This window comes from Copadichromis virginalis, linkage group LG10, assembly GCF_057382275.1.
Source record: "Copadichromis virginalis isolate Kocher_CV1m ecotype Utaka linkage group LG10, C_Virginalis_male_GT1.1, whole genome shotgun sequence".
In the NCBI taxonomy this organism is placed as follows: domain Eukaryota; kingdom Metazoa; phylum Chordata; class Actinopteri; order Cichliformes; family Cichlidae; genus Copadichromis; species Copadichromis virginalis.
The window spans coordinates 34295400-34310085 of NC_140627.1; the positions used below are offsets into that span (position 1 = coordinate 34295400).

The 14686-nt window shown below is 45.6% G+C and overlaps 1 protein-coding gene across 1 annotated transcript; it reads left to right on the forward strand.

Annotated features, from left to right (window-relative positions):
• Window positions 1-527: 527 nt before the first annotated feature.
• LOC146700922 (odorant receptor 131-2-like) lies at window positions 528-1511 on the forward strand. The gene has a single exon (XM_085471334.1). It carries the CDS (start codon window positions 528-530, stop codon window positions 1509-1511), a length of 984 nt encoding a protein of 327 aa, XP_085327460.1.
• Window positions 1512-14686: the final 13175 nt, after the last annotated feature.

Here is a 14686-nt window from a genome sequence, read left to right on the forward strand (position 1 = left end):
CTGAGGGTACTTCACGTAATCTTGGTAACCGGCTATGGGGGATCCAGGTTTCAAGCTTGGCCATGATCCTATTTTTCAGGTCAGTTCCTCTCGCACTCAACGATCCTTCTCCTATCGCACTTGGCTATGTACCCAATCTCGGGTGGGGGTGAAGAAAATGCTTTAAACAATATGGAATCAACTTAACAGGCTATTAATATATTACTACTATACTATAATCTTCACGTCATCATGTCCCTGGCGCGAGGAGGGGGGTTGTAAGGAAACTGGAAAAAAATAATGCAGACATGTGATAGTCACATGAAAAGGTGTGACTACAGAGCGTATATACACAATGTGTGGGTAAGAAAATCTTGCTGTCCAGTGCCGTTTAGCTGAAAGCAGCCACAGCCCTCTAACCTATTAATTTCCTGCAGGAGGAGGATGACCTGAAAAGAGCTCTGTGGATCTTTCTGTTTTAAATGTTGGAATACTTTTTTGTGTTTTATTTCCACTGAAGATGTTAAAAACTGAATTTCTTTATTGAAATGTTACTTGCAAATCTGTCTCTGACCAATGTTACTGCTAACCAGCAGTATCAAGGGGTTTTGGAAAGAGTTTTATTTTCCACTCTGACTACACTGCCATGTTGTTTATTTCTCTGCATTAATGGAATCATGCTTTTTACTTTAAGGAGCAAAGCTTTGTTCTGTGAGACGTCGCGATACATTCTCCTGTATAACCTTCTGTTTGCAGACACAGTACAGATGGCACTGAGTCAGTTATTGTATATTATTGCCGCTTGTAGGATAACACTAACATATCCTGTATGTGGTTTTCTCACCATGCTTGCCAATCTTACAACTGTGGTCTCTCCTGTCACGCTGGTGGTGATGTCTCTGGAGAGATATGTTGCTGTGTGCTACCCACTGAGGCATGCTAGCATCATCACTATCACCAACACAGGTGTGGCCATCATTGTGATCTGGGCCATCGGTTCACTAAATATCTTGACTCGAGTTCTTCTGCTGTTAGAGTTTCCTTTTGGAGCCCTTGATAGTCTGCAGATGAAAGACTTTTGCTCTGAAATAGCAATGTCTGGTGGGTCTATGTCTGATGATTACGACAAAGCCTTCACATGTGCTCTGTTTATTTCAGCAAGTGTGGCAATCACATGCTCTTATATCGGTGTTATAGTAGCAGCCAGGTCGGCCTCCACAGATAAAGCTTCAGCCCGTAAGGCTTGTAACACACTGCTGCTACATCTGGTGCAGCTGGGTCTCAGTCTTTCTTCAACCATTTGTAACCCACTACTCACAGCACTTGCAAGAGTTTTAACAAGGATAGTGTTTGTGCGCATCCAGATTGTTTTTTATGTTTGTATTTTCCTTTTCCCCAGATGTCTGAGTTCACTGATTTATGGTATCAGAGATCAAAGCATCAGACCTGTGTTCATATATTATCTTTGCTGTCGACTGAAATACTCAGTCATACAGCCAAGACTGAAGGCTGCGATCGAAGTAGAGTGTTAGTCAGAGTATACACCACGCTTACAAGCATACAAACCTCAAAGTACCGTACTGCAATTCTGGATAACTCCTGTTTCTGACTTGACTTTTGAATTTTTATTTAAAACCATACAGTTGTCAAATGACACACGTGAGGAATTGTTTGCTGCAGTTTACTAAAGGAACATAATTCTTTATAATTCTCTCAAATGATTACATGCTTTGGTAAAACAGGAAAGAGCGTCACATTTGTGTAACCCCGTAATCTGTGTGCAGCCACTCTATCTCAAGCACTGCTCAGGCAAAGAAATTGCAGCAATTTTTAATTAGATGTAATTGGCCTACATCTGTCCTACTTCTAAACCTGCAGTTTAGCCTTGGAATTACTGCAGGTGTCCTAGAGGGTTTTCTTTCAGTTCCAAGTTCTGCAAATAAATTCAGCACTTTGGAAAACTAAAGGTGCTTTGTGTTGGTAAAGTTGTTCTCTGCTATCAGTCTTAAATAATTTGGTGAATTTTCAATCAACAAAACGTCTTAAATAGTTTGATCACAGACTTTTTGTATATAGTATGGTATTCACCCCATTACATAAATCGCCTTGAGGTGACTTTTGTGACTTTGTGATATATATATAGCTGTACTTTGCTTATTTACAGCTGCCAAAATGGCATAGATTATAGCGTCAACATGTGAGCATACCTTAAATAACCCAGCCTTACAGGTCTGCAGTTGAAAGCTTTTATTCAGGCAGCAGTGTGAGGTGAAGGATTCTCTGCAAGATACATGTAGATGTCACCAAACAGGGGCTGTGGGACAGTTGCTGGGGGAGAATATGGATCACGAGTCCCCAAAATGTGTAGTTTCTCCTTGTATCGTAGCTTTTTTTCCATGAACAGATGATATGAGTGGTCTTGATTTGGGACAGGTGAGATTTTTATTCTACTGGACAGTCCATGTGTGAGTCAGTCATGTGACTGAAAACTATGGATTCAAAATTGAAAAACAAAACAAAAACAAAAAAACAATGAGAGAAAGGTTGCTGCCATTGGATGAGGTGGGAAATTAAGTTGTAATGTGCTAACTTTGCTTAACATATGTTCACATTAAATAATGATGCTTCGTCAATGCATGGGATGACTGTTGCTGTGGTTTGGTGCTATATAAAAAAAACTTTATTTAGGGCTGGGCGATATGGCCTAAAATCAATATCACGATAAATAGAGCAGTTAACCTCGATAACGATAAATGGACGATAACCACCCCAAGTGCCAAAAAAAACAAACTTTTTTTTTGTTTTCTTCATTTGATGGGGCTGTGGCAGGCAGCATAGTTCCTCCAGTTATTTTGATAATATTATTCCCCCTAGACCTATTCATTGCAATTATATTATTACCACTTTAAAGGACTGTAAAATGTCACTGAAAATAAATGAAGACAATAGTAGTAAGTACTTTTAGTGGTTAAGATTTATTAACTGAACAAAATAAAAAGTGTAGGATACAATATGTAACCATGCTCTCTAAAAAATGTGTATCCCTTGTAAACAAAATAGTTTAATAATAAATATGTTTCACATTGGCTATTCAGAAAGTAAACAATGATTGTGCAAATGTAATGCCATCATGGACAAAGGCCTATCTCTGCTAAGGCCTTGAGGTACTAGAACTTGTAAACAAATAATGTCACAAACACAAATGTCAATTGAACACAGAAAAAACTATAATAAATACTAAGCACTGCCATGTGACTCGTGAAAACTATAAACTCTTAAACAAAAACTTGTGCTGCAGGTGGTGGAAGAGGTTGGTTGTGTTACCTTGACTTGACGCAACAGTCTTTTTGCAGAGTTTACATTTAACAATTTTTTGATCAATATCATCCTTGTTGAATCCAAAATGTTGCCAAACGATTGATGATGCATTTTTTTTGTTAACAAGCGTCTCCTCTTCCTCCTCCACCATCTCTACCTCCGTCGCTGCTGCTTCAACATTTAAATCGTCCTCCATTTGTTCACCCGTGTCTCGTCTTGTTATGCTGGGCTCACACTGTGCGATTTTTGGCCCATTTTGAGCCGATTTTTGAGTCGTGCGACCGTTTTGGCGATCGGCCCGATTTTGGCCTTCATCTGCGTCATGCATCGTATAGTATACGTGGGGTAACGAGAAGCGATTGACACCTCACGACGAGCTCCCGATCATCAATCACTTGGTCGCGAGGATTCACGACCGTCGTGAGGGTGTCACCGCAGTTTGTCACACTGCGCACGCGCAAACACAAATGTCAGCGAAAAAGACGGAGCAGCACAGCAGTGCAGCGTGTGATCTGGACACAAGCGACGGAGGCACAACTTGTAGAACTTTGGAAAGCTCATCCGAGCCTTTTCGATGTGGCCTCACAAAATGATCACGACCACAACAACCGTGAAAATAGTTGGATTTACACTGCTGCTCAATCACAGCTGACTGATCAATGTTTTTCATTAGCAATTTAGCAAAGTTGATGGTGGTGGTGTGTCTGTGTGAGTGAAAGACAGAGAGAGAGCGAGCGACAGAATTTCTGTTATAACCTTCATTTTATGGACACACAGTGTGACTCAGGTCGCATCAGAGCATCGGGCCGTATAGTGTGAGACCCTGCATCGTGACCTATGAACTTCTAACCCCTGCGAGTCAACCATGCAGTTTGAGCAGGAGCTGAATCGCGCGACTGAAAAAATCGCACAGTGTCTGCCCAGCTTAACAGGTAGTAGAGTCATGTGACTCCACCCCGTCAAGTCTGTAACGTAGCACAGCGTCTTAAAGGGACATGAACATCGCCAACCTGCACATGCCTTTTCTTTTTTTAAAATATCGAATTTACCGACACGGGCAAAATGACGTCGATGAGAGTCATAAATTTCGGTAACGATAAATTTTTGATATATCGCCCAGCCCTAACTTTATTACATTTACAACATTACAATAATGTTACCTATTAGATTTCAATAATGTATCCACCGCGGGGCATGTGAAAGTCTCGTTGTTAGTCACGATGGTAACAGACAGTAACAATTGGGGTCTAGTTGTGCTTAAAGTGCTGCCCACCCGTATCCCCGGATTTACCGGTGGGCCGGTTCGTTTGGGCGGACCGGGCAAGCAGCGATGCGATGACCGGGCTTCCCACAGTACGGGCAGTCCCCAGCCCGAAAACGGCGTTCCCTTTTCTCTGGTGAAAGCCGGGAGCGTCCGATTTGCATGGGTTTGGGCGGGGGAGGCGATGGAGAACGCGTGCACGCAGCCGTGGGTGGGGACGATGAAACTCGAAACTCGGTGCGCAATATGGGTCCTAAAGGCTTAAGCCGCCGCTCGGCATCCCTCTCCCGCAGGCGTCTATCGATCCTGCGGGCGAGGAGCCAGTTCTTCGAAGGATTTTGTTGCCTCGTGGAACGCTAGTTGGTCTTTCATCTGATCGTTTAGCGAGCGTAAAAAGACCCCACGGAGGGCCGAATCGGGCCAACCCACGGCAACTGCCCTGGTACGAAACTCGACTATATACTCGGCAACACTGCGCCGCCCCTGACGGAGCACCAGCAATTTCTGTGCGGCGTCGTCCTCCGAGACTGGAGGAGAGAACGTCGCCTTGAACTCCTCCAGAAAATCATCATAGTCGCAACCACGAATGGGGTGAGAGGTTAAATAAGCCTCAGCCCATGCTAGAGCTCGTCCCCGTAACAGCCCCACAAAGTGGGAAATTTTAGCAGCATCCGTGGGGAAGGCGTGCGGCTGAAGAATAAGGAGCATTGGAAAAGGAACCCTCCACACAGGTCTAACTCCCCGTGGAAGGGTTCCAGCGGCGGAGGTGAAACGCTGTGGTGCACAGGGTCGGGCTGCTTGGCCCGCAGCTGATCCTGAGTGTCACTAAGCTCCTGGTATTGGTCCTGGAGTGATTGGAGCAGCTGATCGTGACGACCGAGAATAGCGCCCTGTTTATTGATGGCGGAACGTATTGGATCTGCTGGGTCCTGGCCAGTCCGTACTGTCATGAACCAAAGTTCAGTACACAAGCTGGACCCAGAAGCAGAGACAACACGCACAGGAGTACGAAAAATAAACTTTATTTCAACTAAAGGTGTCCCGGAAGGGTCAAAGGAAAACACGCGAGAAACTAGAAAAACCAAGAGACCGGGGAATGAGTTACGCAGGAACGCAGTAATCGGGACTGTGGGAGGAGTCAAAGCGGGGCCGTGGGAGCCGGAGGGAGGGGTGAGGGTCCGCGGGGGAGCTCCAGGAAAGTAGAGGTGATTGGTACCGGAGGCAATCCAAACTCCAGACGGGCAGGTGGACAGGCAGGTGGCTCAAAAACACGCCGAGCTGTTACCGCTGTGAGACGACTAACGGACTGGCGTGGAGCAGCTGGCTGGGCTGGATCAAATAGTCCACCTGATAATCGCCTGAGATGGGATGCAGGTGTGGAGTTAACAGCCACACCCGTGGACGTGGGCATCCCATCAGCTCCTCGGACACCGGGCCGCGGACCATGACACCTTTAGTAAGTGTGTTTCAGCTGGGTGGCTGTGCTGCCCTTCCTTCGAAGCACTTGTTTGTTGCTTTGCTTTGTTGTTTAAATTTGTTGCGTTTGGTGGTTATCCTGGGTGGGGGTACGCTTCAGAGTGTGATAGGAGACTGTATTTCTGGTCTGCTGTGTACTCTTGATTTGGCGTTTAAAGGTGCCTCGAGCCTGGCACGCCACCCAAAAGTAGGTAGGTAAAGTTTAATTGCATACCAGTAAATCAGTGGCACCACACTTGACAGGAGGTTTGAGGCCATTTGTGAATTATGGTCTTATGGCTGAGGCAGGAAGGCCTTTTTAAGTTGGTGTCAAAAGAATATTGTTTTTATATAATGTGATCAGCTTCATGAAATGTATTCTTTTATTTAATCACTAGGCAAACGTCTACGTGACTTTTGACATGTACTTTTGTGTGATAAACAACTGTTAGCTTCCTCTTTTTGTAAGAGCATACAGAATTAGAAAAAGGGGAACCTCAGCTCAGTTCTTAGAATAAGAAGCTATTTACACACACACACACACAGACATACAGACATGTATAAATAAAGAGCGCAGAGCGATGAGACGCAGGTCTCAGAGTGACTGCCCACGCATGTAAAGGCAACTGCAGTGTTTGTGTTTTCTAACTCAGGTGTCTTAGCTGAAGAACTACGAGTTGATTTAAAGAAATCCCTTGACAGTTGGCATAGGGTGTACACCATATGTGCACTGTTAAAATATCAATGATAGTGGATGCCAAATGCGGCCCTCATGTGGTGAATGTTTTGTGCTGTGACCTTTAGTGCTGTGGAGGATTTGGCTACTTTGGTTAGGTCACTTGTGAGTGTTGTTGGCCAGGTGATGGCAATAACACTGTGGGGTGCTGAGCAATGTTCCCTCTAAGCTGCGCGCGTGCGCAATTGCGCACTGCTGGCACGGTCACTGCGCACAGAAAATCTGTGTTGCGCCCAAAAAAAAAATCTACCCTGAATTGAAATTAAAATTAAAACTTTAACAATTCTGTTTTGCAGTGTTAGTCAGTCAGTGACTGGCTGCTCCCATATGGGATCAGAACGATGCCACCTTATCCCATAGTCCAGCCAATGATGCGATTCACATTCATATATACGCAGCTAATCAACGTTGTTGTCAGGCTATGAAGCTTCCTTATGTGCCGACACCGGTGTTTTAGCAAGCAAAGCGGCGTGACTGATGTGGAGTGAAGCCACGTTAATGACAACGTGTACAACCATTGGAGATGTGAGCAGGACAGACGGAACAACTGACGGAAAAAGTGTGGACTTTATACCAGTTTTTAAATTGTGTTGATCGGCCGCGTAAAACCAGAATTATGATAAAAATATCTGCAATGTTTGGTTTTCTTCCTGAATAAATTCAAATTCAAATTTTTATTTGTCACGTACACAGTCATACACTGTACGATATGTAGTGAAATGCTTGGACAACTGCTCGTGACCTAAAGAAAACAAAAAAGGAAAAGGCTATGAATAAGATAGGAAATAAATATGAAAAATTAAAAAGGGTAAATTTAACTAGGAAGGAATAAAATATAAATTAAGGTTAAAAATGAAATAACTGTACAACAAAATACACAATACACAATACTGTCGTTGTTCATATTTACTGCAGGAAGAAACGGTAAAAAGGAAGGAAAACGCTCGAGAGCACTCTCCACCTGTGAGCAAAAAAACCCCCCAAAAACCTGTGGGTGGTCACTGGTACGCTTGCTTTACTGAATTTTGTATATTAAAGTAACTTGTTGTGGTATGAGGCCACTTGTATGTGACCGTTTGTGTGGTGGAGACTAGGGGTGGGTTTTGATGATTGATTCATCAATTAAAATCGATTCTAGCTTGGATAACGTAATATTGATTCATTACAATCCTGAATCGTTTTTTAAATATACATTTATTTTGCCCGAAAAACCAGAATCTCAGGTTAAACCTCAAAAAATTTCAACAACCACCAAACAGCTAAAATAGTAAATGAGAGCAGGTCCATGGATTCTGCATAAAGACGTAAACACAAAGCGCGGACCCGACGGATCAGAATCAGTGAGATGTCGTTTTTCTCACCCGTCTGAAAACCCACAGGTTCAGCAATGTTCACAACAATATATTTATGGTAAATGGCCTGTATTTATATAGCGCTTTACTAGTCCCTAAGGACCCCAAAGCGCTTTACATATCCAGTCATCCACCCATTCACACACACTGGTGATGAACCCTGGGGCGCACTGACAGAGGCGAGGCTGCCGGACACTGGCGCCATCGGGCCCTCTGACCACCACCAGTAGGCAACGGGTGAAGTGTCTTGCCCAAGGACACAACGACCGAGACTGTCCAAGCCGGGGCTCGAACCGGCAACCTTCCGATTACAAGGCGAACTCCCAACTCTTGAGCCACGATCGTCCATGATTACAGAATCACCAATGATTAAAAGGATTTCACAACATGCACACTTTCATTTCAACACACACTCTCAGCATCCTTTCAGCCTTTAAATCACTGTTAAATTGCAAAGTCTTTAAATGTAAAAATGTTTCTTTGTACTTGTTCAACTGTTGCTAATAGACCACACCAATAAGACTTTTGGCTCTCAGCGAAGGCAGTCACACTTTTCTCCACTCCTGCCCTTATCTTCCCTCCTTAGCTTCTTATGTCCTTGTCTTGTCTTGTGTTTTTACTTTTCCCTGGAACACTCTCTCACAGTCTGTTCTCTAAAACCTAAAAGAGGAATTATGGATTGGATCAACTGGTCCCTAAATGCAATTGACACCCCTTTCTCAACGAGAAGTCTGGGCTTGGGTGAGCCTGAGTGCTGAAGATATCTACCTATTCAGAACCATGGTAACAGGGTTCTTGCTGATCGGAGCTGGCTTGGCCCTGACTTATCGAAGAATTAAGAAAGCGGAACCGGCTGTTGAAACCCCCACAAGGCTGCCCGCTGGGATTGAAACGATGGGAGAGGCGTGAGTTTCTCAAAATGGGCTCATTGAGTGCAGCACGGAGAAGATCTTGGAGAAGCTACGGCTGCTGTGAATACTCAGAATAAGATCTCTGACTGCAGACTGGATACATCTCGGAAGGGCTCACTTGGAATAACATCTCTGGGCGCAAATTGGATGACATCTCGGGGAGGCACACTGCCGTGAGTTCTCAGAAATCGGCTCCTTGAGCACAAGAAATGACAACATCACAGAACGCAAGTATGGCGAAGCTCGCGGCTCTCCAACGGGAGATTGAGAGACCAGTGTTGGACTGTAGAACTGCTTTGAAATTCATATGAGCTGTTCGCACTTAAGTAAAAACCACCATCACTTATGTGGAGACCCCTTTGGCGCCAGCGGCAAGGCTGGAGCTGAACAACAACACCCTGATAACGACTGTGTTGAGTCTGTTCCCCCCATTCCATGCAAGGCCACCTGGGTTGGCTGGTAGACTGTTTACTTAGCCTGGCAGGGCGAAGGACACTGTCTCAGCTGAACTCTGGACACACACACACACACACATACACTGATATGCACACACTGATCCCCCCTCCCTTTCCAGACGCCTTCGATGCTTGTGCCCTACCGGGGAAGATGGCAGTCGACTGGACCAGCGCAGACATGCTGCAGGACCGGATGCGCTGTCTACACCGGCTAGTTTCTGGTGATGGTCCTTAACCCACCCTCCCAGGTTGTGGCATGGAGAATCCCGCTCAACACCTAGGTTCAAATCCACTGGCTGCCTCAAATGCCGCCCAAACATCAGGTACGACGGCGCAAACCCTGTGGCACTATGGACAGTATTATTATATGCTTGTAAGAGCTCTGGGAGATATTCTGGCCACCTCTGTTGTCTCTCTGACTCTAGGGACCGAAGCATGTGCAGCAATGTCTGGTTCATCCTCTCAACCCCACCATTTCCAGCCGGATGGTATGGGGTGGTCTTGCTTTTTGTAATGCCATAGCACTTACACAGCTGGTACATCAGGGCAGACTCAAAACTACCACCTCTATCTGAGTGTAGCCTGGTCGGGCAACCGAAGGTCTGAATCACGTGAGCCCAAAGAGCATGCACCGCAGTCTGAGCAGTCTGGTCTTTGGTAGGAACTGCCCAGGCGTACCGTGTGAAAAGATCAGTCATAACCAGAATATTCTGGTACCTGTCTGTGGGCCTCCCCAATGTAAGAAAGTCCAGGGCCACAACCTCAAGGGGATAGGACACAATAACGGGATGCAAGGGGGCTCTAGGCCTATTTCTATCTCGTAGGCCACACGCAGCGCACCCTAGCTGGAATTCGCGCACCTCCTCTTCCATGCTGGGCCAATAAAAGAAGCGACATATCCTGGACAGTGTCTTTTCCACTCCCACATGTGCCGCTGCCTCGTGATACTTCTCCCACACCTCCTTGTGTCTCTCTGCAGGACATAGGATCTGAAGGTACATTTCGTTAGTGTTAGGGTCCCTTACCTCTCTGCACAGCATATCCTCGCAAACCTGCAGCCTTCTCCATTGCTGTAATAACTTCTGTACAGGGCTAGGTAGGGATCTCCTCGTTGGTGCATCAGGGGGGATTCCCTGTTCCACATACTCCCTCAGGATGCGCAGATCCATGTCCTTTTCTTGAGCCTCTTTCCAGTCATTCACCTGCGGCACCAGCCCCTGTGGATCCCGACGTGGAGCACTCGTGGTGTTTATGTAAGCTGTTTGACAGTCTGTGGGAAACCTAGAGAGAGCATCAGCATTAGCATTCTCTTTTCCAGCCCTGTACTTAACCTCGAAGTCAAACGATGCCAGCTGTGCCACCCAGCGTTGCTCTGTTGCCCCAAGTCTAGCATTCTGTAAGTGGGCCACAGGATTGTTGTCGGTATACACGACAAACTTGGCACCTGTCAAGTAATCCTTGAACTTCTCAGTAATGGCCCATTTTAGAGCTAAAAGTTCCAGTTTGAAGGAACTATAGTTTTTGTCATTTTGTTCGGTGGGGTGTAGGCTCCTGCTGGCATATGCAATCACCCGTTCCTTGCCATCTTGCACCTAAGCCTTGATTGCTGGCATCAGTATAAAGTGCAAAAGGCTCCAGGAAATCTGCATAAGCCAAAATAGGGGGCTCGGTCAGAGCACATTTCAAGCTGTCAAAGGCTTCCTGACATTCAGCAGACCACTGGACCTGCATGCTTGACCTGCTAGAAATTCCCACGAGCAGAGCATTTAAAGGTCTAGCCAACCTAGCAAACCCTGGGACAAATCGCCTGTAATAACCTGCCAGGCCAAGGAAAGTTCTGACCTGACGGGTGGTAGAGGGAACAGGCCAGTTCTGGACAGCTTGGATTTTCTCAGGGTCCGGTCTTACCCCTTGTTGGTCGACAAGATGCCCCAGGAACTTCACCTGACGGTGGAACAGCTTACATTTGTCCAGCCTCAGCTTCAGACCATGTTGCCACAGCTTCTGCAGGACATTCTCCAATTGCTGTAGATGAGTAGAGAAGTCAGGTGAGTAGATTATTATATCATCCAGATATACCAAAACAGATTCAGAAAGGTGACTACTTAGACACCGTTGCATCAGGCGCTGGAAGGTGGCAGGGGCATTACAGAGTCCAAAAGGCATGCGATCAAACTCAAACAAACCCAGAGGAGTGGTAAATGCAGTTTTCTCCCGATCCTTAGGATCCATTTCCACTTGCCAGTATCCACTGGCAAGATCCAGTGTGGAAAACCACTCAGCTCTGGTCAGACATGTTAAAGTCTCTTCAATTCGGGGGAGTGGGAACGCATCTTTATGAGTTACTGCGTTTAATTTTCTGTAGTCTACACAAAATCGCCAACTGCCGTCCTTTTTCCTCACCAACACAATGGGGGCTGCCCAGGGACTGCTACTCTCCCGAATGACACCTTTTTTCAGCATATCTGCTAAAAGTTTCTTAATCTCTTTGTACATCAGTGGTGGTAAAGGGCGATTTTTTTGTTTAATGGGTGGTGTATCACCTGTGTGGATCTGGTGTTGGACCAAATCAGTTCTTCCGATGGCAACGATGGCAAATGGGTTCTCCCTCTCGGGTCCAGTTATTAGCATATCCAGAACGCTTTGGCTTAAACCTTGATTTATTAAAAGCTGAGCCGGCTGGGCTTTGCTGTGGCAAGAGCAGTTTAATTTCATTAACAACATCTTTGACAAGATCTCGCATTTGACCCTTGACATCCTCCATAATTTCTTTTTTAAAGGTCTCTTTCCAGTCTGGTTCATAAGGTGGCTTAACACACCTGGACTCACCCACTGCCAAGCACGTAGTTTGCAATCCCTGGTGTCCCAACTGTTCCTCCTCTAGGAGCAACGCCTCCCGATGGACTGTTGCAAAATCCTCTTCTGGATGGTGATGCACGTAGGCTCGCAGGGTTTGTGACAACGGGCCCTCCCGCAGGCCCAACAGCATCTGTTCCTGTAAACACTTTTCAGTAGGTGCTTGATTTGGATTGCGCTGTTGTAGCCTGCAGTGCAACTCCCTCAACCTTAAGGTAAAAGATTTTACCGACTCATTTTGTTTTTGTATACAGCTAAAAAACTGCGACCTCAAAACCGCTAGGGAGGTATTGTCACCATATAGAGAATCTAGATATGCGAATATTTTCCTAATCTGGTCTCTATCTTTTTCTTCTAACACACTTACTTGACGCTTTGCCTCACCGCTTAAAGCCCCAATTAAAATTTCTACTTTCCGGGCCTCAGCTATTTCTTGAGCATTCAATAAACCTTGTATTTGTTCTTTCCAGTCTCCATATGAAACATCTGCTTCAGGACCCTTATATTTTGGTACCCAAGGGGCACCCGGATACACCGGCATCATCATCTCTATATCTGCACTCCTGGTGCGGAACACTGCTCCCCTAGCTTGTATCCTGTCGACAACGCCAAAATTATGTAGCCGCTAAACTGGTGGAACTAAATCTTCACCACCACGTCTATACAAGCCGAAAGGGGAGTGAGTGGGTCAGCGCTCAGAGCACAGAAATTTAGCTGGCTTCAAACACACCATTTATTTTCAGGATAAAACACAGTCAGAACCCCAAATACAAGCTAAAATCCCAGTATACAATAAAAATAGTGTTTACAACCCGCTAAAAACCCTGCCGGCAGGAATGATTAAACGCTAAAAACACAAAGCTAAATTAATGTTTTTCCCGATACTAAAAACTCCCCCCCAGGGTCCTAATTCTCCCAGTCCAGCAACACACGGGCAAATTCTCCTAAGCTGAAAGAGACAGGAGAGAAACTCCTCTTCCGGGATGGGGACTCTCGCCAGCAGAAGACCAGGGAGGAGGCTCCTATCTCCACCTGACTGTGCGCAATCGTGCAGTCCAGCCACTCTCCACCTCCGCGCACGGCCTCCCTCGTAGCTCCGCCCTGAAACAACAGACACGGGCCAGCAACGTTGTCAGCGCAGCCGCTGTTACCCTTCCCCGGCAAAGCTACTCCTAGCGCCCAACAGTGGGAGAGCGATACTCACAGATGCAGGCAGAGGCGTACCCCTGCTCTACTGTGGATTTCACGCGTCGCCTCCCACGGTCGCTATTCTGTCCGTCGGGACTGGATCGCCGGGTTATGCTGGCCGATCGCCGAATGTCTCGTGGCGCCCCACAGTCAGGCCGGAGGTCCTTCTTCTCATATGCTGGCTTGCACACGTTTTGTTTTCCAGCTCTTCACTTTTCGTGTGTCTCTCTTTTTTCAGTCTTTGCGCTCACTATCTCCCTTAAGTCCGTTTGGTGGCTGATAGGCCACCTCGGGGAACGCCCCCACCTCACAGGTGCCTACAATTGTCCGCTTAATCCACAGTGGAATAATAAAAAGCATATTGTTCAATCAACACTAAACACACACTATAAATATGGAGATAAAATCATGCAATAGGAATATCAATAAACAAACATGCAATATCACTATTACAATAAAATCATGCAAATAAAATCGACACCCTGTACCAACACAGTCTGATCCAAAACAAAATAGAAAAACACAATTTTCCACTGTGTGACATCTGCAGAAAGTTATGTAGTCAGTGTACACTCAGTAAGCCCATTGATGTCCTCACTGTGAGGCTCACAGAGTGTCTGGCAGTCAGGGCCTTGTAGCCCTAATGCTTCTTCTCACAGTCAGCACATATTGGGGGGTGTGAGGTGAATCAGGTTGTGATCTGACCTACATAGTGGGAGGAGGGAGAAGGAGCTGTATTGTTCCTTGACGTCCATGAGAACAACAACTCTCTCAACCCACATGGCTGAAGGAAAGTTATTAAAACAGACCAAAGTCCAGGTAAAGAAAAAAAGAATAAATAAGAAAAAAAGCAAAGCTAAAGAGAAAAAGCAGGAGCAACTGTAACAGGCTACACGCTGGTTGACACATGCACATGTTTGGAAATCATAGCATTCTGTTTTTATTTACATTTTACACAGCATTCAAACTAATGGGCATGAAGTGCTTCATAACCAGAGTAACAGTAATGGAAAACAGCACAACACATATATTATTACCTCAACCTACAAGAGGGAAAGAAGGATGACATCACCAGTTAATGATCTGGTAAACATGTTCGTGACTACGAAAAACATTATAAATTGTTTGTGAGCTTAAGAAAACCCTGCAGAACAGCTCTGCCCACACGAGAACAA

What these genes read in the sequence shown, in the direction of transcription:
- LOC146700922 (XM_085471334.1), top strand. Translation starts at nt 528, where the DNA reads ATGTTACTTGCAAATCTGTCTCTGACCAATGTTACTGCTAACCAGCAG.